Below are 25,794 nucleotides of genomic sequence, written 5' to 3'. Positions count from 1 at the left end.
ATGACTATATTATGTCAAATATTGATTTATTAATAAACTGATCATATAACTAACAGGAAGGAATATTATAAGATAATAAAATGTGAGGCTGGATGAACACAGCAGGCCAAGCAGCATCTCAGGAGCACAAAAGCTGACGTTTCGGGCCTAGACCCTTCATCAGAGAGCTAGGAATATTATAAGGCTGTGTCCCAATTAAATGCTCTCCACCTAAGTGATTCATAAAGTTTTCTGTGTACTGATACCAATCAGTGGAATAGATCATCACAGCATGAAACTAGTACAATATTGTGACATACCTGTTGCAAATACTGAATACAGGAAGCATTGTCTATAGCTAATCACCAGCCACCTACAAACATCAAAATAGTCAATTTAAACAGAAATGAAGACTGGAGTCCAAAATCTACATTAGCCTACACAACTGTTGCCTTATTGCAGCTAGAAAGCGGTACGAACCACAAACTTATCTGAAAGGAAATCTTAAACCCAAATTCATGCTTGAGGGAACACTTTGTTACTTTTGTCTGTGTATGCAAGTCTAAAGAACAGTTTATCAAATTTAATTCTTTTCATTTTCCTCAACCTATTTCCTCTGTAGCACTCAAATTGTAAGTCAGAACAACCAACTAAATTTTGCTTACAATTATTTTCACAAACTTCAAAAACCATTTTGAGACACTGACTTGCTGAATATCCTGTTCTGAGTCACAAGAGGCAGTCACATCCTCTTTAGTTAATGTGTAGCAGGTGGCATTTTCTACAGAACAAATCTAAATAAGTACAAATTAGGTCTGAAAGTTGTACTTAGATTTTAGATATGTCTACATTAATTACTTATCCAGAAATTCAGATGATATTGTGGATTGTAAAAACAACTGAGTTTTGATTTCTAACCACAGCATTTGCCATATATCCAATCACAGTACCTAGGCAAATGTCCAGTATGGTTTGAACAGGCATTCTGGAAACTGTACATTTTAACCAGATTTGAACAATGTATAAACAGCATTTTTGAAACAAGCCAACAGGCAAACTTATGCATGATCCGGAAACAATCAAGGGGAAATAAAATGCATTCATTCAATCTGCTCTTCTAAAAAGATCACAATTCAAAGCTTTACAGAAACAAAATGAGTAACAATATTAGCAACACCTCATCCACCTTTACATCTTTACTACCTGCTCAGAAATTGAATATATATTTCAAGTATTATCAAAGGAATTCAAAATAATTTGCATCAAGCTACAATAGCTGACCAAAAGCAGTTTTAAAAACTGAATTTTAGCTACACATTTAACTACAGCAAAATACAAATACCAAATCAATTTCAAAAATCCTTACCCTGGTTGAATAAATCTCAGCAAAACTTGTAATAATACGGGAACAAGGAAGACTGCACCAAAATTATTGTCCACTAACCGCTCGCAGCAGTTCAAGAGAGCAGTTTGCCACCACCTTCGCAAGGGTACCTAGGGACAGGCAATAAATGCTGGTCAGCCAGCAATGCCCAAATCCCACAAATGAATACAAGAAAACTGCCATTCTTATCTAGTCTGGCCTACATGTAACTCTATACCCACAGCTATGTGGATGACTCAAGTGCCCTCCCTCTGGGCACTTAAGGATGGGCAATAAATGCTCACCTAGCCTGTGAGGCCCTCATCCTGTGAATGAATAAAACATACTCTTGCATTCCTATGCAGCTCCACAATTCAAAGCAAGTACAGCTGTAGGCCCTCATAAGTGGTTATTGCTCATACTGTGGGGCTCATTATATGCCCTGTGGTTTCATCTGTGATCAATCATCAAAATTGATCTTCTCATGCCCCAATTTTCAGATGTCTCTTACATTTATAATACTGCCTAATTTATAAAATTTAGGTCAAGGTTTTCAAATGGCATTTTACTGCACCTCAAGGCCAGGATACAAACTATTTTTTAAAAAATTTCATACTTAGGATGTGGGTGTAGCTGGTTGGCCAGCACTTATTATCTGTCCCTAGTTGCCCTTGACAAGATGGCAATGAACTGCCTTCTTGAACTGATGCTGTCCAGATGCTGTGGGTTGAGCCACAATGCTCTTAGAGAGGAAATTCCAGGATTTTGACCCAGCGACAATGAAGGAATACCAAAATATTTCCAAGTCAGGATAGCAAATGGCTTGGAGGGGAACTTGCAGAGCGAGGTGTTCTCATTTATCTGCTGCATTATCCTTCCAAATGGAAGTGGTTGTGGGTTTCGAAGGTGCTGTCTGAGGATCTCTGGTAAATTTCTGCAATGCACCTTGTAGATAGGGCTACATGCTGCTACTGATCGTTGGCACCACATCCACCACCAATCAAGCAGGCTGCTTTGACCTGGATGACGTAAAGTTTCTTGAGTGTTGTTGGAGCTGCACTCATCCAGGCAAATAGGGAGTATTCCATCACACTCCTGATTTGTTCCTTGTATATGGTGATCAGGCTTTGGGGAGTCAGGTGGGGAGTTACTTGCTTCAGTATTCCCTGCCTTGGGCTTGTTCTTATATCCACTGTTTATGCAGTGAGCTCAGTTGAGTTAATAGTCAATGTTGACAATGGGGAATTCAGTGATGGTAACATTGTTAAACGTCAAAAAGGAGATGATCATTCCCTGGCATTTGTGTGCCATGAATGTTTCTTGACACATGCCAGCTTAAGCCTGGATATTGTCTAGATCTTGATGTACATGAACATGGACTGCTTCAGTATCAGAGGAGTTGCTAATGATGCTGAACGTTGTGCAATCAATCATCAGTGAAAGCCGTCACTTCTGAGTTTATGATGGAAGGAATGTTATTGATGAAGCAGCTGAAGGTGGTTGGACCCAAGACACTACCCTGAGAAGCTCCTACTGAGATATACTGAAGCTGAGATGACTGACCTCCAACAACCATAACTATCTACCTATGTGCCAGGTATGTTTCCAACAGCAGAATTTGCCCCGGATTCCTGCTTTCCGAGGGTCCTTGATGCCACACTCTAAAGAATACAACCTCAATGTCAAGAACTGTCAATCTCACCTCACTTCTGGATTTTAAATCTTTTGACTATGTTTGAACCAAGGCTGTAATGAGGTCAGGAGCTGAATGGCCCTGGCAGAATCCACACTGGGCATCACTAAGCAGGTTATTGCTGAGAAGGGGTTGCTTGATAGCATAGTTGATGACATCTTGCATCATTTTACTAATGATTGAGACTTGGCTGATTGGGTAGTAACTGGTCAGGTTGAATTTGTCCAGTTTGTGTACAGGATATACCTGACCAATTTTCCACATTATCAGGTAGAATCCAGTATTTGTAACTGTACTGGAAGAGCCTGGCCCATATTTTTGCACTATCCAGTGCCTTCAACAGTTTCTTCATATCATATGGAATGAATCAAATCAGCTTAAGACTGGTTTCTGTGATGCTAGGGAACATTGGAGGGGCTAACATGGATCATCCAGTCAGTACTTCTGGCTGAAGCCTTACCTTTTGAACTTATGTTTTGGGCTGTTCCATCATTAAGGATGGGGATATTTGTCGAGCGTCCTCCTCAAGCAAACTGTTTAATTGTTCATCACTATTCACAACTGGATGTGGCACAGCTTAGATCTCTTGTGTTGGGTCAGGGGAATACTTAGATCCAGCTGTCATTTGCCGAATATACTGTTTGACATGCAGGTAGTGCTTGACAATAGATGTGAAGCTGGAAAAGCACAGCAGTTCAAGACAGCATCAGAAGTGCAGGAAAGTCAATGTTTCAGGCTGAAACTGTTCATCAGGGCTGTCTTACTATCTTCAAGTCACTATCTCCATACAGGTAGTCCTCTGCGGTATCTTCACCAGGATGACACTTCATTTTTAGGTATGCCTGGTGCTGCTCCTGGCATGCCCTGCTGTATTCTCAACTGAACCAGGATCGATCCCTTGGCTTAATGACAACAGTTGAGTGGGGGATATGTTGGGCCATGAGGTTACAGGTTGTGCTGAATTACAAATTCTCTTGCTGTTGATGGCCCACTGCAGCTCATTAATGCTGGGTCTTGAATTGCTTGATCTGTCTGAAGTTTGTCCCATTTAGCATAGTGAAAGTGTCACACAACATGATGCAGGGCATTCTCAATGACATTTGTTGAGCACAGTTTTATGTCTGCTGCCCTACAGCAGGATTTTACTAACTCTCCTGAGTAAAAAACCAGAGAAACAAATTGCTTCCTATTTATTATTGGATTAAACAATTATAGATCATTCTTTTACTCAATTATTCTCTGTTGTGCTCAAAATTACAAATTATTGGTAACCTCCCTTTTTCCTTCTGTCTTTAATAGAATTTTTATTGCTCCTTTCATTTTCTTGGAGGTCAACTACTCTCGTGATTTCGGTACAGTGGCCACCCCAAAAGAGAACCAAGACTTAATCCAGAGGGGATGCATTACATTCAAACATTTAATCACTGCTGTAGCTGAGAACAATCTGATTCAGCATAATCAAGAATCATAACCTCTATCTACGCAACCGTGTGCTGTATGTGGTTTTTAATAACAAATAATAGCACTGTGGTTAAGTTACTAGGCCAATAGTCCAGACAAGTACAGCAGCATTAAATCCAGCATAGAGACACAAAAGAAAATGGACTACAAGACATTAGCAATCAATTCTCGAATAACGATGACTCATCTGGAAGGAAACTGTTTTGATTATATTCCTCGGAATATTATAATTAAAACTTGTTGTGCTCAAGCTCACTGTCAGTGGAGTGTTTTATTAACTAAGACCGAAACCTGATATTTCAATTATGAGTCCAGACACTGTTCTGTGGCAAACCTAATGAATCTAGAATAAGATCAAAAACAGTCCCAGCACGCCATCACATTTGCAAATGTTTTTATTATATATTTATATAAAAATTACATTCTTCTACAGCAACAAATTTTCTTGCCTGCCTGTAAATTATACTTCTTCTGTTTCTACCCAAATTCAGATTCACTAATTTAGACAGGTTAGCAATTGAAATGGGAAGTTCAGATGCAGAGGCTTTACCTTTGAAACAGTGCAAGACTTCCTACAAAGGAGAAGACGCTCAACAGTTGAAATACTTGGTCAAAAAGGGTTTTTTCTGAGAGTGGGTTCTTCATTGACTGTTGCTGGGAAGTAACCACAAATCTTCTTCAATTTCAGCAGCAATATCACAACCATCCTAGTGTTCCTTGCACAGCACTTAAGATTTTACATAAACGTGCCACTTGGGTAAGATAGCGAGGAATCACTGTTAGCTGTGAAACCATATCCCAAAACAAGTTAGCAACACCAGGACAGGAAAGGAAGCAAACAGAGGAGCAAATGATTAACCAAGTAAGTTCACATTGCAACATAATATTTGAGCTCATCCAAAAGTTTGTTTCCACGTCTGACCTTGTCATAGGTACTGATCAGCCATCATCCATGCAATTAGCAAGAAATTATCATTCCAAAAACACAAACGTTTTAAATGTAAAGTTCTCATCCTTATGCCCTAATGGTCATATGGCCTCTATATAACCTTCTCCAGCCCTTTAACTCTCAAAGAGGTCTGTGCTCCTCCACTTCTAGCCTCTTGTACAGCTCTCTAGCATTTCCTCTGCCCGTGTTTGTAACCGTACCTTCAACTGTCTCCCCTATAAACTCTAGAATTCCCAGCGCAACCCCTACTGCATCTCCAGACCCCTCTCCACCTTTAAGATGCTTTAAAAACTCATCTTTGACCATCCTTTTGGTCTTCTGCTGATGCCTCCTTATGTAGCTCCGCATCAAATTTTATCTGACAGCTCCTATAAGGGCTTTCTACAAAAATGAAGGTACAATATTAATACAAGTTGAGACCTGCGCAGTTCTGACAGTCTAATTACCCAGTGACAGAGCTCAGCCACGTTTTATTAGTTACTTTGAAAGCCAGCTATGGCACAGCAGGCTTCAAATATACCACAGCTCCACCATAGATTGTCTGTGGCCAAATCCAAACCATTGTCACGCATCATCTTTGCATTTAGTAAACGAATTGCCAGTTTGCAGGAATGATAATATGTGCAATATTTCATTGGCAGAGTGTTCAGTTTACTTCTTACTAACAGTCCTTTCAGAAGGCATGGGGAAGGAAGCAAAAAGGTTACTGCCAAGCTTCTCTCTAGTAATAAAGCTCTGCTTCACAAAATCTACAGTCCAAGGTATACAAAAGATTCAGGCAAATAAGTTACAGAAATTGCTATCTTACTTTCAAGCAGATGCTGCAACTTTACACAATTTAAGGAGTGGATGGAAATTAAACTCCAAGTTACATGAGGAAATAAATTACACTAACTTTCAGCAGTTGGTATTACTCTGGAAAAGGTCCATGAAATTCAGCAACTGGCTGATGTGTTTTTTTTAAACTAGACTACAAATTTTTAATTAAACAAGTTGTCACGGAGCCCACGCTCAACCGCAAACTCTGAGAAATCAGAAGCCATTACAAAAGGTATCTGGATCATACACTGAACTAGTACAGGGGATTCTGCTACAGTGGGTGTTCCTGCAACATGAAGTGGCTATAACGTGACTGACAAATAGGGAAACTATCCAGACAAATACCTAAAACGCAAACTTGTGTTGGCTATAATGTGATTCCATCAGTGCACATCAACATCACAAGCATTTTGCAAGCTTTGTCCTGAGCATGCACAATGGGTTAGCGCTGAAAGAGCACCTACATCAGGCGATCACTGTACTGTGAGAATACAGCACTTTTTTTTGCAAATTCTGTTGTGTTACCCATAAAATGCAAGGACAAAGTGACAAGAATGTTAGCAAGATGCATCCTCGTGGTAAAATTGCGGGTGGTGAACGTAAAAGAAAGGCTATAATATTGGAAGAGAAGCTAGTTGTTATAAAATGTTGTGAGCATAATGAGAGAACATGACGTAGATCACCTGATAGGAATAAAGGAGTCTATTTATTCTGCATTGTTAGTAATACTGCGAAGGTTAAAGCAAACTGTATTGCGGGAACAAGTCCGAGTGCTAGCAAATCTGAGAGGTCACGGACAAAGGAACTGGAGGAAATGGAGTGGCCGCTAAGTTTCAAACGAACAAGGCGATCAGGGACCACACTTCCCACTATAAAACAAAAGGCCTTATCAATTTGCTAAGATCTCACAAAAAAATCTGAAAATCCCACATATGTGTCTGCCTTTAGTGCTAGCAGTGGCTGGTTTGCTGGTTTTAAGAACCATCATGCTTTTCATAATGAAAAGTTATGCAGCAAAACTGCCAGTGCAGATGAGGAGCATGCAACAGCTTTTCCCTCTAAAGTAAAATTAATTGACGAAGAAGGCTACGACTTATATCAAATTTTCAATTTGGATCAGACAGGTCTATTCTGGGAGCAAAATCCATCAACAACCTACAATTCTATGAATGGAGCACATGTTCCAGGATTTAAGGTGCCGAAGGATCGCATGACTGTGTTGCTGGGTGACAATGCCAGTGAAGACTTAAAGCTTAAGCCTGTGGTGGTGTACCACTCTGCCAACCCACGAGCCTAGAAAAGTTACCTTAAGTCTACTCTAGGTGTCTACTTTACGTCAAGAAAAAGAGGTTGATGATGGGCACATTATTTCTGACCTTACTGCTGATGTTTTGGAAGATTTTTTAGAAAGTATTGGGGGAAAAAAATTTGAATTTCAAGATTCTCCTCATCCTGGATAATGCGCCGAGCCATCCTCCCACCATTAGTGAGTGGTCTGGAAACATCAAAGTGCTACTTCTACCCCCAAATGCAACCTCTCTCTAAAGTTTTTTGAGATTATTTGTAGCTCAGGATAAGGTTGTAGATGTGCTCACTGAGCCAGTGTGTTTGACTGCACATTTTCTGTCACACTGCTAGGTAATATCATCACTGCACCTCCAATGAAGCGTTGGTGTTCTGCCCTGCTTGATATTTACGTGCCTCAGTTTGCTGGCATGGTTGGCATCACTTCTCTGTGACAGACCACAAGAAGACACACCATGGCCAGACATACTAGTCACCCTACCGTACATCAGAGACATATCGGGGGATGACCACAGGACGACTCAAGAGACTTAGGTATCAGGGTGGCCCACAAATCAACCACCACCCTGCGACAGCCAGTGACAAACATAAAGGATCCCAGACCCACAGCCAATAACACTAACAATATACAAAATACCATGTAAGGACTGTGAGAAACACTACATAGGCCAAACCAAAAGAAAATTGACAAGAAGAATACACAAATACCAACTAGCCACCAAGTGACAAGACCAATTCTCACTGGTCTCAAAACACACGGACAAAGAAGAACATGAATCGACTGGGGCAACACATCCATAATAGCACAAACCAGAGACATGCCAGGGAATTCCTGGAGGCCTGGCATTCCAACTGGAACTCCATCAACAAACACACTGAACTGGACCCGATGTACAAACCGCTGAAAAACTGAGTCGGAAGGGATGCCAACCACCCCAGCAAACTGAAGCATATAAATGACAAGTGGTACAGAACACCATTGCTTCACCGGAAGCGCACTGACAATGTTACCCAGCAGGATGACAAAATGTCTGTGATCAAACACACCAACTTGGCGGGCAAGTCTACAACCACAACTTCTCTCCTTCAACCCATGGATCAGGGTGCAATAGCAGCATTTAAAGGTGATATTATTATTTAAGGTGACATTTAACAGGCTGATCGCAGCCACTGAGAGGGATAAGGACAGTGTCCTTCAATTTTGGAAGAGCTTTAACATCATGAATGCAATTGGCATTATCATGGAGGCCTGGGGTGATGTCAGTAAGGACTGCTAGCAGGCAGTTGGCAGAAGCTTCCCCCAGAGGTTTTTTTCAAGATTTCAAAACCTTTGATCCATCAGAGGAGCTCCCAAGGATCAAAGAAGACTGTGTTGATCTTGCAAAACAAGTTGGATTTGAAGAAGTGAAGAGTGAGGATGTTGAAGAGCTGCTCGAGTCCCACTGTGAAGATCTTTCTACAGCTGATCTACAATAACTTGCTGCTGAGGGGGATGTGGAAGCTGGAGATGAAATAGTTGTAGTCCAGGATGCAGTACCACGAGAGCTTTCCACTTCTGTTTTGTCTTCTATCCGGAGAGAAATTGAGAAGCAGGTGCAGCTGTTAGAGGGCAATGATTACAATGCAGAAAACAGAAGGGCATAGTTTGTGGAATAAGATCTTATTTGGTACCCTATGAGCAGCTTCTTCATGAAAGAAGAGAAACAGCAAAGCAGCAAAACTGGAGTCGTTTTTAAGCAACCCCCAAGAAACATTCAGAAAACAATGAACCACAGACATCCACTTCTGATTTAACTATCTTTTGCCCTAACTCTGCAACCACAACAGCATCTGGAGGAGGTGGTGGTGGTGGCGATGATGATGAAGATGACGACGATGACAACAAAAACTCTCAGCCCCTGCATTAACAACAGTGCAACCTCAAAACCTCCTCCCTCCATCATGTAATCTTGACCTTTTTTTTCAAGATAAGATGACAAATTTACTTTTATTTCATTATTAGATATGACTAATAGGCTTTTGAGCGATTTTTTTGGTGATCTGCCCTAACCCCACTTTTCCCATAAGCCCTGTTATTTCTGTAGCACAATTTTCTGTAATGTTTGCACAGGAACGTGTTATAGCAAAACCTCCCTTTGATTCCAGAACACCTGGCCCACAAACACATAGTATTTTTTTCAGGCTGTCAGAAATACTGACATTACATCAACAGGTTGATGGCAGGAGGATAAAAAAAAGGCAGTCGTGGTAACATCTTGAGCATAGATGTACAGAAAAGGCTTTTAATCCTGTTGTAACCTCACACTATTTCCCCTTGTGCAAACAGATATGTGAACTTACAATACTTATCTATAAAGTTAGTATCAAACCATGAAACGCATCTATCCTGAAAGGGAGGACAACCCCTGGATGAAATCTTTAAGTGCTCTTATCTTGATCTTCAAATTGCTCAGCATTTAGATGAATTTATTTTGAAAAATATTTAGTGAAAACATCTCAATATGCTAGATTCGAGAGATACCACCTAAATTTTCAGAATTCATTCAGACAAAATTCTAACCTGTCAAAGATCACATTAACTTCAATTGAAATTTATCTGATACATTGCTTGAAATTATTAGGGGCTGCTGCCAGCTAAATGAGAAAGCTTAAACACAGACAACAAACTTTTAAAAGCATGGATGCAGTCATTTCTTTGCAGCAAGTTCTGAAAGTTCCACCTCCAGGGAATTACTATCTTCATCATTATAACATTGGGAAAGGAGTAAATTCTTTCCGTGATAACTTTTGAACAAAGCATTGCTGACAATCTTTCAGGAACACAAGTCTGATACGGCTGTGAAGTACAATAATGATGAAAAACTAAATAAGCTAGATAAAATGATTCTCAAGTTTCTACTTGAATTACTGTATGAATTAGTCAGCAACACTTCCTCAAATGACACTATCAGCATTACTTAGAACCCATACAGTAAAAACAATGTTCATACTATTTACAAGTTTTAAAAACAGTGGATATTAAAATATTAGATTTAACTGGCTTGATGCTAAAGTGTACCATGATAATCACAACGTAGCATTCCAGGTGAAGAACCTAGTTAGCCTAATCCAGTTCAATTATTTTGTTACTATTACAAGGGAATGGATTTATCATGAACAACAACTTGCAATTATAGGTATTTTTAATCTATCTATCTGTTCAGATTTGTTGTGCCATACACATGGGGCATGAACCCGGGCCTCCTGGCCCAGAACTACAAACACAACAAATGTACCACGTGAGTCCTCAACTTGCATTTCCTTAGCTCCTTGAATGCTGGAAAATATCCTAAGGCATTTCACTAGAGTCCTATTAAACAAATATTTGACATCAAGTCACATGAGGAGATATTAGGAAAATGACCAAAAGCCAGGTACAACAGGTAGGTTATAACAGCTTTGTAAAAGAAAGGAGGGAAAAAAAGGTAAAGAGGTGAAGCGGCTTAGAGATGGAATTTCAGAGCTTTCGGAATTAGGCAAGTTCACAGCCATCAAAAGGAAAAAGGATTTTAAAAGTGCCGAAACTCCAGTGTCCATAACTTGATGACTGTAGAGTTCTCAGAAAGTTGTGGGGTTGGAGCAAGTTACAGATTAGGAAGGAGTGAAACAATGGAAGGATTTGAAAAACAAAACAGAATTTTAAAACTGAGGCTTTTCAGACAGGAATGAGAAGTGAATGGAATTTGGCGTAAGTTAGAATTTGGGCAGAGTTTCATGGGCTCAAGTTTAAGCAGGATGGATCAAATGCATAGTTGTATAAAATGATTCAGCAGAAAAGGTAAACACCTGTACAAGGTTAGTGTGGAGAAAGAAAGAGAGAGACAGAAAAGAGGTGGCGACCGTGCTGCAAGAATACACTTTTAATCCAGTCATTTTATTCTTCATTCTGAAATTCTGCTTTGATATCCACATTTTAAATTACTTCACCTTTCTTACTGAACAATGTTTGCAGTACCCAAAGATTTCCTTAACTGAACTTCTATTGACAGCAATGGCAACCAGAATTTGTAACTAAAATCCATCGGGCTAAATTAGAGTTGTAAGATAAGTATGGACAAGAATTTGTGCCTTTCATGGAGAATCCTGTTGTTACATATAATAAAGGATCAGAAATTGTTGGGTAGAAGAGGAAAGAGAGAGATAATCTAGAATAGATTAATCACAGTCAGAGACTGAATGGAATGGTAAATTGTTTGGGTTTGGTAGGTTAAATAGCTTCTCTCATTCTGGATTTTGCAATTCCTGATTTAACTATCTGTTTTAAGGTTAAACAAAACCTTAAAAAGATCATTAAATAGGAGTCTGATTCAGAACAACAGACGTTTCAAATTTTATCCTTTCCCTCGTAGGTTGCAGTAAAGTAACACAGCAAGATTCCAGCATTGAGCTAGTGTATGTTTTTCTTGAATGTCCACATGGACCAAGATTGAAAATATTCTTATTTGACAGAAGTCTCAGGACTTATGCATATTTTAAAATCAAGAGAAAGCAGTTTAAAAGGTATGCAATATATTTCAACTTTCGCTAAAGATTGCATTACACAATGTTTCCATTGTATCTCAATGAAGGAGAACCTTCACTTTACGCATACCAAGATGTGGAACAAACAGGATAAGTAAACTTCTGTGATTATTTAACTGTTTCGCACAATTTTACTTGATTCCTGACAAGTTGCACATATTGGTAGTAAATGAATATAAACCCCATGCCAATCAAAATAAATACAATATTTTGATGTTGTGATAGGATATCCTTACAACTAAACATGAATTTGTATGGTGCAGTTTCCCCTCAGTTTTGCAACTGACAGCAATGCAAGTTGCACAAAATAAGTGTAATTCATGCAAACGATCACTGAATTTTAAGCGTAAATTACACTTCGTGCAATTGGAATCCCACAATCCTTTGCACTTGTTTAAAATTGCGCTACAAGCTGGCTCCACCTCCAAGACTGGCCATACCCACAACTGGGTGTTGACATTATTTATGATAATAAAGTGTACAGCTGGATGAACACAGCAAGCCAAGCAGCATCTCAGGAACACAAAAGCTGACGTTTCAGGCCTAGACCCTTCATCAGAGATTATTTATGTCTGTTTACAGTTCTTTGAAAAAGATATAAGAAGTTAAACTAATTTCTTTGGGTACAAGAATACGTACAGGCATGATCATTTGACCGGGCAAATTTGTGTTTTCAAATGTACTGTTTTTCAGGAGATGAGTGCAAGCCAAATTATAAGTTTATTTTTACATGGATACTGACTAGCCTATGAGTTTCAGCATTTCCTATTCTCTTTCATGAACAATTCTTTTGGGTCAGTTGTGAAATAAAAGCCACTACAACTTTGATTTAGGTGATTTTCAGCAGCAATATCTAATTTACTGAATATACTTGTTATGACTTCAGTTTTATTTTCTTTTTGAGTCTTGGTCTCTGCAGTGGACATTTTAAGTCTTTTTGGTCCATGAATTTGCATCTTAGTTTGTTTTATTGATGCCTGGTCTTTGGAGCATTTCTTGCATGTTTACTACAGCTGTTACTTTTCTTTACTGAATTTTCAACTTGCAGAAAGTAGTGAACTTCCTCTTGTTGCTCATTCTCGGTAGGGCAGTTGATTGACAAAATCTTACATTCTCACACTGTGATCTGTCGGCTCCACAGGAAGTGTTTGCATTTTGGTGCTTTGGGTGTCAACTACCCATATGCCATTTCCCCAATTAAGTTGAAAAATGTGAATAAAATGGCTGCCTTCAGTGGCAGCATTTCTTGGACCCATAGCTGGTTTGTTAACATCCCCTTTCAGGTAACTAGTTCATTTAGGTGAAGTTTGAGTTCCTCGTTAATCAGGAAACTGTAGCAAAAGGTAATTAAGGATCTGCCTTAATAGATAACTAGCTTTCAACAAAAACGTTTCAGCCTCCTGGTACTGCATACTGACTAGCCTGGTAGGATGGAAGGATTCTGCCAGTGATAGTATACTGATCTGGGGATTGCTTACCAACAAGGCGTGCTCACTGATCCCAGAGAGTTGGCTAATCAGAGGCCTAAAATGTTGTGGTTGCCAGTATTGAGCAAGCTGGGTAATGTGTCATATGTTCACCTGATGACTGCTTCATTCAGAAAGCTGTTATGAAATATACAGTGTGATTGTCGGTACACTATGAAACATTTGAAAAGCTTAACCTTTTCTACATTAAACGATGCTATAGCCAGGTAACAAAATCAGATTTTACAAATAATCTATACAGATTCCAGCAATTCAAACTAGTAAGAGAATAAACAAGGTAAGTTAATTAATTTAGCGTTGTACAACTTTTCAAAATAAATGTCTAAGCCCAAAACATCAGCCTTCCTGCTCCTCTGATGCTGCCTGACCTGCTGTGTTCCTCCAGCTTCACACTGTATTGACACTGACTCCAGCATCTGCAGTTCTTGCTATCTCCAACATTTGCAATCTGTATGGGAATCAAGGATGATGGGATAAGGCAAGAAAGTGGAGAAGGGATTATCAGATAAATCATGTTCTCACTGAATGATGCTGCAGACCCAATAGGCCAAGTGGCCTGTTCTGTTCCTGTGTTCAAAAAGCTATATTTTAAAATCAAGCATGTTTACTCAGTTAAAATTTATAGAACTTATTGAACCAAGAACCTTTCAAGATAATTACCACAGTGTTTCAATCTCCCTCAAAGTCCGTGCAACAATTATGATGCAGTTCCTTACCATGACAACTCTCAATTTTGACCACTTACTACAGCCAGTCTGTTTAAAAAAAAATTAGATATGCTTTCAAACTAGTGGGAACACATGTAGACTGAAAATGAAATGGTACCAAACTTACATAATCTATTAGTAAAATCAAAGCATGTAAGATAAGCGAATAAATAAAGATTCAAATAAAGAACATTGCTGGAAAAATTCAACAGGACTCAGCTTTCTATGGAGGCAGAAACAGAGTTAAGTGTTTCAAGTTCAGTGAGGTTCTTAGAACTGAACAGAGGTGAAAATATTTCAGAGATAGTAGGAACTGCAGATGCTGGAGAATCTGAGATAACAAGGTATAGAACTGGATGAATACAGCAGGCCAAGCAGCATCAGAGGAGCAGGAAAGCTGACGTTTTGGACCTCGACCCTTCTTCAGGAGGTCTAGACCTGAAACGTCAGCTTTCCTGCTCCTCTGATGCTGCTTGGCCTGCTGTGTTCATCCAGCTCTACACCTTGTTATATCAGAGGTGGAAATGTGACGAATTTTATGGTTTTGGATACGAGGAGCAAATAGAATAGACAGGAAGGTCATAGAAAGGTTAAAGGATGAGGTGAGGGACATTGGAGATCAAAGGCATAATAGAACAAAAGGAAAATGGAGTGATAATGGAGAATACAGAAGTGACAAAATGAAGCTTACTCTGGAGCTATATGGAAGAATGGAGGTCAACGCTAATTGCAAAAACATGGAACAAAGATATGGACAATGGGGAGGCAAGATAAAACAACATATCAAAAAAGAGGTAAGAGTTCATGTTCTCAAAATGTTTAACTCAACACTGAGTCTAAAAGGCTGTAAAATGAAAGCAAAATAATGTGGTATCTGAAATAACAACAAAATGCTGGAGACACTCAGCATGTCTGGCAGTACTTGTGCAGAGAGAAAAACAGTGCTAACACTGGAATCTGAACAGCTACTCAGTTTTTCCCTCTCCACAGATTAGTTGGTTAGCTCACAGTGTGGAGCTGGATGAACACAGGCCAAGCAGCATCTTAGGAGCACAAAAGCTGACATTTCGACCGGAAGGGTCTAGGCCCGAAACATCAGCTTTTGTGCTCCTAAGATGCTGCTTGGCCTGCTGTGTTGTTCCAGCTCCACACTTTGTTATCTCTGATTCTCCAGCATCTGCAGCTCCTATTGTCTCAATTAGCTGGATGGCTGGTTTGCAATGTAGAGTCATGCCTGGGGTTCAATTCCCACAACCGCTGAGGTTACCATGAAAAAATCTCTTTCTCAACCACTCCCCTTGCCTGAGACAGTACGCCCTTAGGATTAAACTGCCACCAGTTGTGTCTCTCCCTCAAGAGAGAGTAGCCCGATAGTCCGTTAAGACTATAGCAACTTTATTTTTACAACATCTCAGCGAAAAGGGGGCACATCTGACAGTGCAACACTCTCCAGAGAGCACTAGAACTTTGGATTTGATTTATTGTTGCCACTTGTACCAAGATACTGCAAAACGTTGTGTGCGCTAAACAGGCAGATCGTTCCATACGAAGTGCAACAGGGTACCAAAATAGCATGCAGAATATGGTGTTACAGCCTCAAAGAAGGTAGAGAGACAGAAATCACAATTAACATTTGAGAGTTCAGTTCAAAAGTCTGATAACGTCAGGGAAGAAGCTGTTCTTAATTATATTCATACGTGTATTCCAACTTTTATATCTTCTACACAGTGGAAGAGGGTATAAGCAGGGTGGAAGAGGTCTTTGACAATGCTGGTTTGTTTTCCCAATGCAGCAGGAAGCTGGAGTCAATGGATGGAAGGCTGGTTTACGTGACATACTAGGCTGTGTTCATGACTCTCTGTAGTTTCTTACCTCCTTGGGAAGAGTAGTTGCCAAACCATGCTGTGATGCACCTAGATAGGATGTTTCCTCTGGTGCATCTATAAAAATTAGTAAAAGTCTTCATGGACATGCCAAATTTTCTTAGCTTTCTGAGGAAGTAGGCCAGTTGCTGTGCAATCTTGACCGTCACATCTAAGGATGTGGACTAAGGCAGACTGTTGCTCATCATCATTCCCACTCCGGCACCTTTGATGCAGACAGTGGCACGAACTCCACTCTGCTTCCTAAAGTCAATGATGAGCTCCTTCAATTTGCTGACGTTGATGGAGAGATTGCTGTCTTTACACCATGCAACAAAGCACTCAATCTCTTTCCTGTATTCTGTCTTGTCATTGTTTGTGATCTGGCCTACAATTGTGGTATTGTCCATAAACATATAAATGGGATTGGGAATGAATTTGGCCACGGAATTGTGAGTGTATAAGGGGTACAGTTGGGGCTAAGGAGGCAGTCCTGCAGGGACACCAGTGTTGGGATTATGGTGGATGCAGTGTTGTCTCTTATTCTTACAGATTGCAATCTATGGGTCAGGTAGTTGAGGATCCAGTAACAGAGGGAAAAACCGTGACCTAGGTCTCGGAGTTTAGAGATGAGTTTGTTTGGAATTATGGTGCTGAAGGCAGAGCTGTACTCAATCAGTAGGAGCCTGATGTAGGTCTGCTTGTTATCCAGATGTTCATAGGATGAATGTAGGGCCAGGAAGATGGTGTCTGCTGTAGACCTGTTGCACCGCTGGACAAATTGCAAAGGATCAAGGCAATTTGGTAGGCTTGAGTTAATGAGCCGTGACTAACCTCTCAAAGCACTTCATAATTATGGAGGTCAGAGCTATCAGGCAGTAGTCATCGAGGCAATGATTTTTCCTTGGCACTGGGATGATGGTGATCTTCTTATTACAATTTGGTTGAAGGAGAAGTTAACAATATCTGTGAATACTCCAACCGGCCAGTCTGCACAGGATCTGAGTGCGTGGCCGGGGACTCCATCCAGGCCAGTCGAGTGATGCTTCTGATTCAAGTGGAAAGACTCTTGTGCTGCAGTGGTAGTGTCCTTATCCCTGGACCGGGAGGCCAAGGTTCAAGTCCCACCTGCTCCAAAAGTGTATAATAACATCTCTGAATGGGTTGACTAGAAAAAATAGAATGTTCAAATCCTTTTAAAAATCTTGCACACCAGCTTCCTTAAAAAGATACAATGTTTACAAAATTTCTAATAGTACTATTGTAGATCCAAGCTCCAAAAGATGTAAACTGAAATTGCCAAACAGTGCAGACTGCAGCTTGAGGTACTGCCAAATGTTTTAGACAATTTGAGAACTTATATTCCAACACAGAACACACAAAAATTTTCACTGCAATTATTAACAAATTGATTAATGCAAACACAGAACTTCATTAGTTCTTGTATTGTCTATAGTCTCAATTGGTTAAGTAAACTAGGCCAGGAGAAAGCTTGAATATTGAACTGTGTTGACCTCAAACAGGTGCAACAGCTGACTTAAAATGTATACTAAATAATTTACACAGGAACAATGAACATCAGTTTAAATAATTAAATTTATGGTACAATAGAAATGTACATGCAGGGCGTGTAAATGGTTAATAGTTAATGCTGGGTAAATTCTTAAAAGTCATAAACATTTGAAAAGTATTTGTCCCAATGTTAAATGCAGGCACACTATGACAGCTAATAGCTGGAGAAAGAATGCTACAACAGCAAAAGGAAATCCAAATCTTATGCCTTTTCAGAGGAGCATACTATAGGTACTCAATCGTATGCCTCAGTCTCTTCATATTCCACATCATTTTTTTTAATTGAGTGACTAAGTATACAACCCTAAATGAATCACAATAGTAGATTAAAACAACATCCACAAAATAACATGGTATTAGAGATGGTGCTGGAACAATATATAACTTTGGACAACAGGATGGAAAGCAAAGCACAGTTACCACTTGAGAGCATATTCTCCATCTAATTCTGTATCATCTTCTTACAGTGCCAGAACAAGTCGTGGTTGCTAGCATTACATCCATATAAGCAGATTCACCAAGGGAAGGCCAATTACATCAGCCTTGTGCTAGGAGATCTGAACAGCTGGTTTTATACAACTTCATATGTGGACTCAACTGTGACACTGCTCTAGTACAAAATAGCAACATCAGTCAAACAGAACACAGAAGTTAACTTCAGAGATAATGGGAACTGCAGATGCTGGAGAATCTGAGATAACAAAGTGCGAAGCTGCTGTGTTCATCCAGCTCCACACTCTTATCACAGAATTTAACGTGACACTTGTACCAATTTCGTCCCCCAAAAGAAAGTAATGAAAAGGAAGACATATTTATATCAGACACTTCACAACCATTGGGTGTCTCAAAGTACTTTTCAGCCAATGAAGTATGTTTCCAAGCATGCAGGGAATGCAACAACCAACCTGTACATAGCAAATTCCCATAAAAAATGGGATAAATGGCCAGATAATTTGTTTTGGGATTCAATTGAGGAATATTTATGGCCAGGGCACTGATATAGTCCCATGGCTTTTCTTTCAACTAACACAATGGAATCTTTAACATCTACCTGAGCAGGCAAGTGGAGTCTTTAACATCTCATCTCAGAAATAGAAAATCTAATAGGATAGTCCATCAGTATGTAATGGAGTACTAGCATTGATTTTTGTGCTCACCTCTAGAAACAATAAGAAAATAAAACCTGCTTGATGATGCTAACCAATTTCCACCTATTCTGCCCTTAACCAACCAGCAAACGATTGACACAACAATAACAGAGTTACTAATTATACAAATTAATCTCTACCAACTGGTCTACAACAGACCCAGATTTTAGGAGAGGAAACTGACAATGTTTTAAAGCTTTGAAACCATTGGTCCAGTCATTGGATCACCACAAGCATGCCACGTCAATTGATATGTTTATTAACATTAAACACATAAAATAACTCTTATCTGAACAGCAGTGCAAAAATTATACAATTTAGTGGTACTCCCAGAACTGAAAATAATTCAATTTTTAGAACAGACCTGGCTGCCCCAAACATAAACTCACTTTATGCGACACCAAACGTCTAGCATGCAATCTGAACCAAACATGTTGTTAATTGATCAAGCTAAGAAATGAACTATGAGAAAAATATTTACATTCCATGGAAAATCATATATTTCCTAAGTGACATAATGGCAGCAAAAAATTATATCAGTCAGCTCTTGAACAACCATTAAACAATGATCTAAACATATCAGGAGCACAGTGAAACAAATAACTCACGCTTGAATTACCTAACCCTCCCTCTCGTCTTCCATCAATAGCATAGATACAACCAGGAACTCAGCATGTGGAAAAATGCTTGATGTTACACACCATGTGATTCAAGAATGCTTAGGAATCATTTTCATTATGAATGTAAATATTTTTTGTAGTACGGAATCTGAATGGCAGAAGAACAGGTACATTTATGTCAACTAAAGTGGAAATTTAGAATTAGAGTGTAAGCTCATAGCTGTCATCAGAAGACAGTTGAAACTTAAGACTGCTTCTCGACAAGGTGCCAAAACAACAAGCATCCACAGAACTCCTCCTCTTCACCTCCCTCCTTCTCTTCCCACATGACACATCCCCTTCTACGTTAAAAAAAAGTCCGACTGGAAACTCGTCATTTAGGCCAAGTGTGAAGTTACACTGCCCAACTGATATCCTTAATTCTCAATGTTGTTTTTAGAATAAGAGAACTGTACAGGAAAATAAAATTAAGGATACAAGTCATAAGTAGTGTCACATTTAGACCAAAGCTCTGTAACTAATATTATGATGTCCAAGAAATAGGATGAAATAGCACACCCTTGTAGCATCAAGGAGTAGTTTCAAAGTATAATTTGGGGGTGCCGGTGTTGGACTGGGGAGGACAAGGTCAGAAATCACGCATCACCAGGTTGCAGTCCAAAAGGCTTATTTTAAAACACAAGCTTTCGGAACCTCGTGCCTCGTTCAGGTATGAGTGGCATCACTTAGCTGCATCACATAGGTGGCATCAAATGCAGAATTTATAAGTAAAAGATCAACAAGGTCATACAACTGATGAGGATGTATTAAACAAACCTAAGATGCTGTTAATCTGTAATCAGTTAGAAGGTTTTAACCAATTAATATGTAAATGTAAATCCTCAAATTTCTTTCAAGTCACTGCGCTGAGAGAACTAATGTAAAGAGGTGAGGCATCACACCTAACATGCATTATCTGGCCTAAAATATCCCCTGTTTACACTAATAAAACCTTTAATTCGCTCAGTGCAGTGACTTGAAAGAAATTTGGGGATTTAAATATACATATTAATCAATTAAAACCGTCTAACTGATTAAAGATTTAACATCATCTTCGGTTTGCTTAATACATCATCAGTTGTGACCTTTTTGATCTTGTACTCCTGTGTCAGATGCCACCTCTCTCACTAACACCTGAAGAAGGAGCCTGAAGGAGGAACGAGGCTCCAAAAGCTTGTGTTTTCAAATAAACCTGTTGGACTATAACCTGGTATCGTGTGATTTCTGACCTAATTTCAAGGTAAAGTAAGAATTGATCAAATTACTTTCCTTGACGTACTCAAAAGTTTCTGCTTTGTCACAATGACCCAGTGGAAAAAATGTGCAGTTATATCCAGGTAAATAATGGAAATTAAAGGACAGCATAGTACAAAATAGTGTCATCTTTCTTCTGGAAAGTTGACTGAAGTGTGATGGCAAGTTTGCATCAGCAGGTTGTGATTTGAGGCTTTGTTTTTGTAAACCATGGTAGATAACTGAGAAAACAAGTAATTTTTGAGACTAGATAATGAAGGTCCCAGAGTCCTTGTAAATTTACTAGCAGATCAGGAATTACTTTCAGCTCTGGGAAAACGTCAAGCAACAAGAACTTTGAGCCTCAACACAAGTTGCTATCCATATATGTTATTCTTTATTCTCCTTCTTCTCTCAAATCTTATTTAACTCACAACTCAAAACAGGATCAAACTGGAGAAAATTAGTAAGTCAATGCATCCAAGTACCTCCCCTGACAGTTAGCCAACAATGGCAGTCACAATAAACTAGAAATAATATTTACACACTACATCCCTTAAAACAGAACTAAAAAGGAGCCACCAAATCTTCCTGGTGCCATGAAACACAATAAGGTACACAAGTGCCCCTTTTTAAGAGCAATAGAATAAAGAATTAAAAAGAAAATAGTTTAGAAAATTAATAACACATCAGTTACCTACAATATCTTGCAATCCCAAAATTGTCCACCACAAAAGATCTCAAGCATATACTGAATGCTCCATCTCCAGATCCACCCAGGCACTCAGGTCTGCAAGACAGGCAACTAATACCACCCAAAACACCACAGCAAACCCACAAGGAAGACCTTTGGCTTGCCTCTCGCCCTCCGCATCAGGTGGCCATATATCATGAATGTGGTGTTGAAGTGGAGCTGGATGTTGCAGGGCAACCCCATTTTAACAGAAGAGCAGGTGCACCCTCACACACCCAAACATATGACATAGCTTCTTGTCCAAGCTGCAAAAGTTATATTTCACACCAAGTACGAAAGACAAGGACAACAAATGAAGGAGACTAAGCATTCTCAATAAAGATATGCATCCTAAATTTCCAAAACACCACTGGAACGAAGGCTTTGGGTACAAGCCCCTTTCAGAGATTTGACAACATAATCTCAGTTGAGGCTCTAGTGTAATATTGATGCAGTATCATACAGCAAACTTTGTTTTAACTGGCCCCTTATCTACCAGCACTCTTTATAAACCACCAACCCTCAAATACTGCAATCTACATTGATGTCTGAGTATTTATGCTCTTAATAACATATAACAGCGGTACGTATACCTCACATTACATTTATGCTACATACTACGTGTTTTTACACTGCGTTTAGAAGGTTTGTTGATGTTTTTACATCGTTTTTTTTGAGGCATATTGATGTCTCGAAGCTTCACTTGGTCAGAGTTTAATGCAGTATGCATATCTCTTGATTATATGGAATATTTCCTCAATCGCCACACTCCCATGCTGTATGACTCTATGACTCCTGGTCCCACTGGTGCCAGTTAATAAAGTTTGCTGAATTTTCAGATGAGATGTCAAACCATGTTCATACAAGTCTCTGGCATGGGTGTAGAAGATCCAATGCAACATTCTCTCAGAACACAGAGTATGCTTCGTGTCCAGGCTAGTATTTATCCTCAATTCTCATTACTAAATCAGATTTCTGATGGCAATCACATTGATATTTGTGGGGCCTTTGTATATGCATATAATGTAGAATATGTGGCAGCCAATAACAGTAACTGTTTTTCAGAAGTTATGCATTGACAGTAAATCACTTTGGAACATTCCATGGCAATGAAAGGTGCATTAAATTGCAAGTTCCTTCTTTCAATCTATTCTTCCTTGACCCTCTGAGTTACTGATTTTAGTCTCTATGTATGCAACATCCTTTGGTTCTGCACATCAAAAGGTTGGTGGAACAAGAGGGAGGATTATTCCCAAGTCAACTCGCACCTGAAGAAGGGTTTCAGAGGGGTACTTTCAAAGGCAAAGAAGCAAATTGCTTGTTCATATTCATCATTTTTAAAGCAAGGTTAAGTACAATCAGGTGATGATAAAAACAAAAAACATTTCATATGCCTCAAGATCAATAACTTAAAGGATCTATTCAAAGAGATGCTGTCATGAGACTTAAATGCAATATTCAGACAACACTGCAGACTTCAATACTGTGCAAGTCCTTGATTATCATATGAAACTGCTCTCACAACAAAACTACTTATAACAGCTAGTACATTAAAGAAGTGTCATAAACTCTGAAATTCCTCCAACACAATCCAAGTTTGAAAGAAAACAGAATCTATATTTTTACTACTCAAAGTGCAAACGGTCTGAAAATGTCACATTTTACGCAATCATTGCTTGAATATTTCTGTTACAAGGGGATCAAAAGCACAACAAGTTTCAATCAGTCTATGCAAAAGCAATAAAACAAAGCAAGGGATTTTCTGAATTCAAAGATTTCAGCATTTCTTTAGAAGCATCAGAAATGAGAACGAGGTCATGCCAGTTACCCAGGCTAAGAGAAATGGAAGTTTGTTATTGACTAATCTGACATGTATTCAAGTCACATAAAATAAAACAGTGCCATAGCTTGGTTTGAGTTGAGATCTGGAGACTAATTCACAATCAACTTCTTGATAAAAAGGCTCATCAGCAAATACAGAGCAGCAATTAGTCATTTGGTCTACAAAAAGACCTTGAGACCAAGAAATTGAGACACGAATTGATATTTTGAGATTAGATTGGTTAAAATAAATGAATAAAGGATTAAAACTTTTCCCAATGCAATCTATTCAAACAGTTCAGAAAACAGATCATGCAAGATCTTGAAAATTACAATCCTCGTCTAAACCCAACAAATGAATAACACAATCTGTCAAAAGATAACTTCCTCATTTCTACAGTGAAATGCCTCTGATGTGCCACCAATGAAGATAAATCCAGGAGGCAAAACGACACCAAGTACTTTTTAGTATTACAGATAGAAAAATTAAAATCGCTTAAGTGTTCAAATATATACATATCTGACTCTCAAACTAATCATTCCACCAACAAGCGTTAGTTTGAAAGTGCTATTATCTTTCATTGAACAATAATAAATATTAGAAAATAGATTTGGTTTAAGGAAAACCCAAAAAAGTATGATCTTCTACTGTAACCAGTTGTAAACTAATCTCTGGGTCTGAAAATTTATTTTGTTAATCACTCAATTTTCACCACTGTGGAGTAGCATCCATCTAAACTCCATTTAATAGCTTACAATTTCAATGCAAGGGCGCTCAATAACTTTGTCCTGCGTTGGACCGCATTTCCTTTAAGATGCACAATTGGGGAACCCTGAATTCACAACAATCTGACATCAAAAAGGAATCCAACTGCCTTCAGTGAACGTCCGTTGAATGGTCAGAGGATCATAACACCAAAAAAAATTGCAACACAAGACTTGAATGGACTATCCCAACTAGGACACTGGCGCAGGTTGAGGTTGTGACAGTCCAGAAGACCAAAAGCTCACAGTTGATCTTCCCTCCCTCCGTCAGTCAGATCTGGTCTGGTCTGAATGAGGAACAGTATTTGGCAGGAAGTTTGCCTCCACTTTACAGCAAGGCGCGATGTGGAGAGAGAGGATAGTTGATCGCTACCCCAAGGAATCAACAAGATAAACTGAAGGGCAGCTGGATTTAGGAACCGTTACCGGGAGGTGAGCGGCGATGCAGACACAGGGCCGGGTCGGGCCGAGCAGTCCTCCCGCCCCGTGTCTCCTCTCTACCTCACCCCGTTGGCTAGCCGGATCTAACTCGCGGCGTCCTCCATGCGAGGACCAGCTGAAAAGAGGGTCCTGTGTCGGGAAGTGGGGCTATGAATAGATAGGGCTTGCCCCGGGACCAGGCGATACTCACCATGGCGATGGCGGTGGTGACGGTTGGCGGCGGCACTCTCGCGGACGGTTTCTTCGTCGGGCCCGAGCGATCATCCGGGTCACGCAAACAACCCGCGCTCAACCAATCAGCGTCCGAAGCTGCAGCTTGCCCAAGTATGGGCCTTGCAATGCGGAAGTGGTGCTCCAGTAGATTCTCTCCCCTCCTCCCGCACGACTGTCAATACCCTCAATGTCTGCATACCACCCCTGCACTGTCAATTCCCTTACTACCTGCACATACCCCACTGATCGTCAATGTCTTCACTATCTGTACACTCCCCAGTGCACTTTCAATATCCTCAATATATACTCTCCCCACTGCACTATCAATACCCTTAATATCTGCACATTGATCAGGGCACTGTCAGCATCTGTACACTTCGCAACGCACTATCAATATTGATATTAATAGTGCAGCAGTATTAATATCCTCAATTTCTGCATATTCCCCACTGCACTATCAATATCTGCACACTCCCCATGGCATTATCAATGTCTGTATATTCCCGAATACATTGTTAATGCCCTCAATAAATGTACACTCCCCCACCCCCACACTGCCAAAATCTCAATATCTGCACCACTGCACTGTCAATATGCTCAACATCGGCACACTCCCTGCTGCAGGCTCAATATTCTTAATACCTGAACATTCCCCAATGCACTTTCAATATCCTCAATATATACACACTCCCCACTGCATTGTCAATATCCACAACATGCACATACTCCCCACTGGTGTCAATATTGTCAATTCCTGCACAATCCCCAAAATGCTGTCAATGTCCTCAATATCTGTACATTCCCTGCACACTATCAAAATCTCAATATCTGCATATTCACCACTGCACTGACAATATCCTCAATATGTGCACACTGCCTGCTGCAGTGTCAATATTCCCAACACATGCATACACTCCAGTGCACTTTCAATATCCTCAATTTATACATTCCCCACTGTACTGTCAGTGTCCTCAATTTCTGCACACTCCCCACCGCAGTGAATATCCTCAATATATGCATACTT

The 25,794-nt window shown here is 39.7% G+C and overlaps 1 protein-coding gene across 2 annotated transcripts in view; it reads right to left on the bottom strand.

Moving 5' to 3' along the window:
* The window catches only part of capzb (capping actin protein of muscle Z-line subunit beta), a 111,349-nt gene extending 86,449 nt beyond the window's left edge, over positions 1-24,900 (bottom strand). The window contains exon 1 of one of the 2 annotated variants that reach the window (XM_048561626.1): positions 24,748-24,900. In XM_048561626.1, the coding sequence (XP_048417583.1) occupies positions 24,748-24,750 (3 nt within the window). In that variant the 5' untranslated portion in view covers positions 24,751-24,900. The remainder of the gene's footprint in view (positions 1-24,747) is intronic. The other variant, XM_048561625.2, reaches the window with a different exon arrangement.
* Between the last annotated feature and the right edge of the window lie 894 nt (positions 24,901-25,794).

This window comes from Stegostoma tigrinum, chromosome 28 (assembly GCF_030684315.1).
Source record: "Stegostoma tigrinum isolate sSteTig4 chromosome 28, sSteTig4.hap1, whole genome shotgun sequence".
Classification (NCBI taxonomy): domain Eukaryota; kingdom Metazoa; phylum Chordata; class Chondrichthyes; order Orectolobiformes; family Stegostomatidae; genus Stegostoma; species Stegostoma tigrinum.
This window is presented reverse-complemented; position numbering and strand designations above follow the sequence as displayed.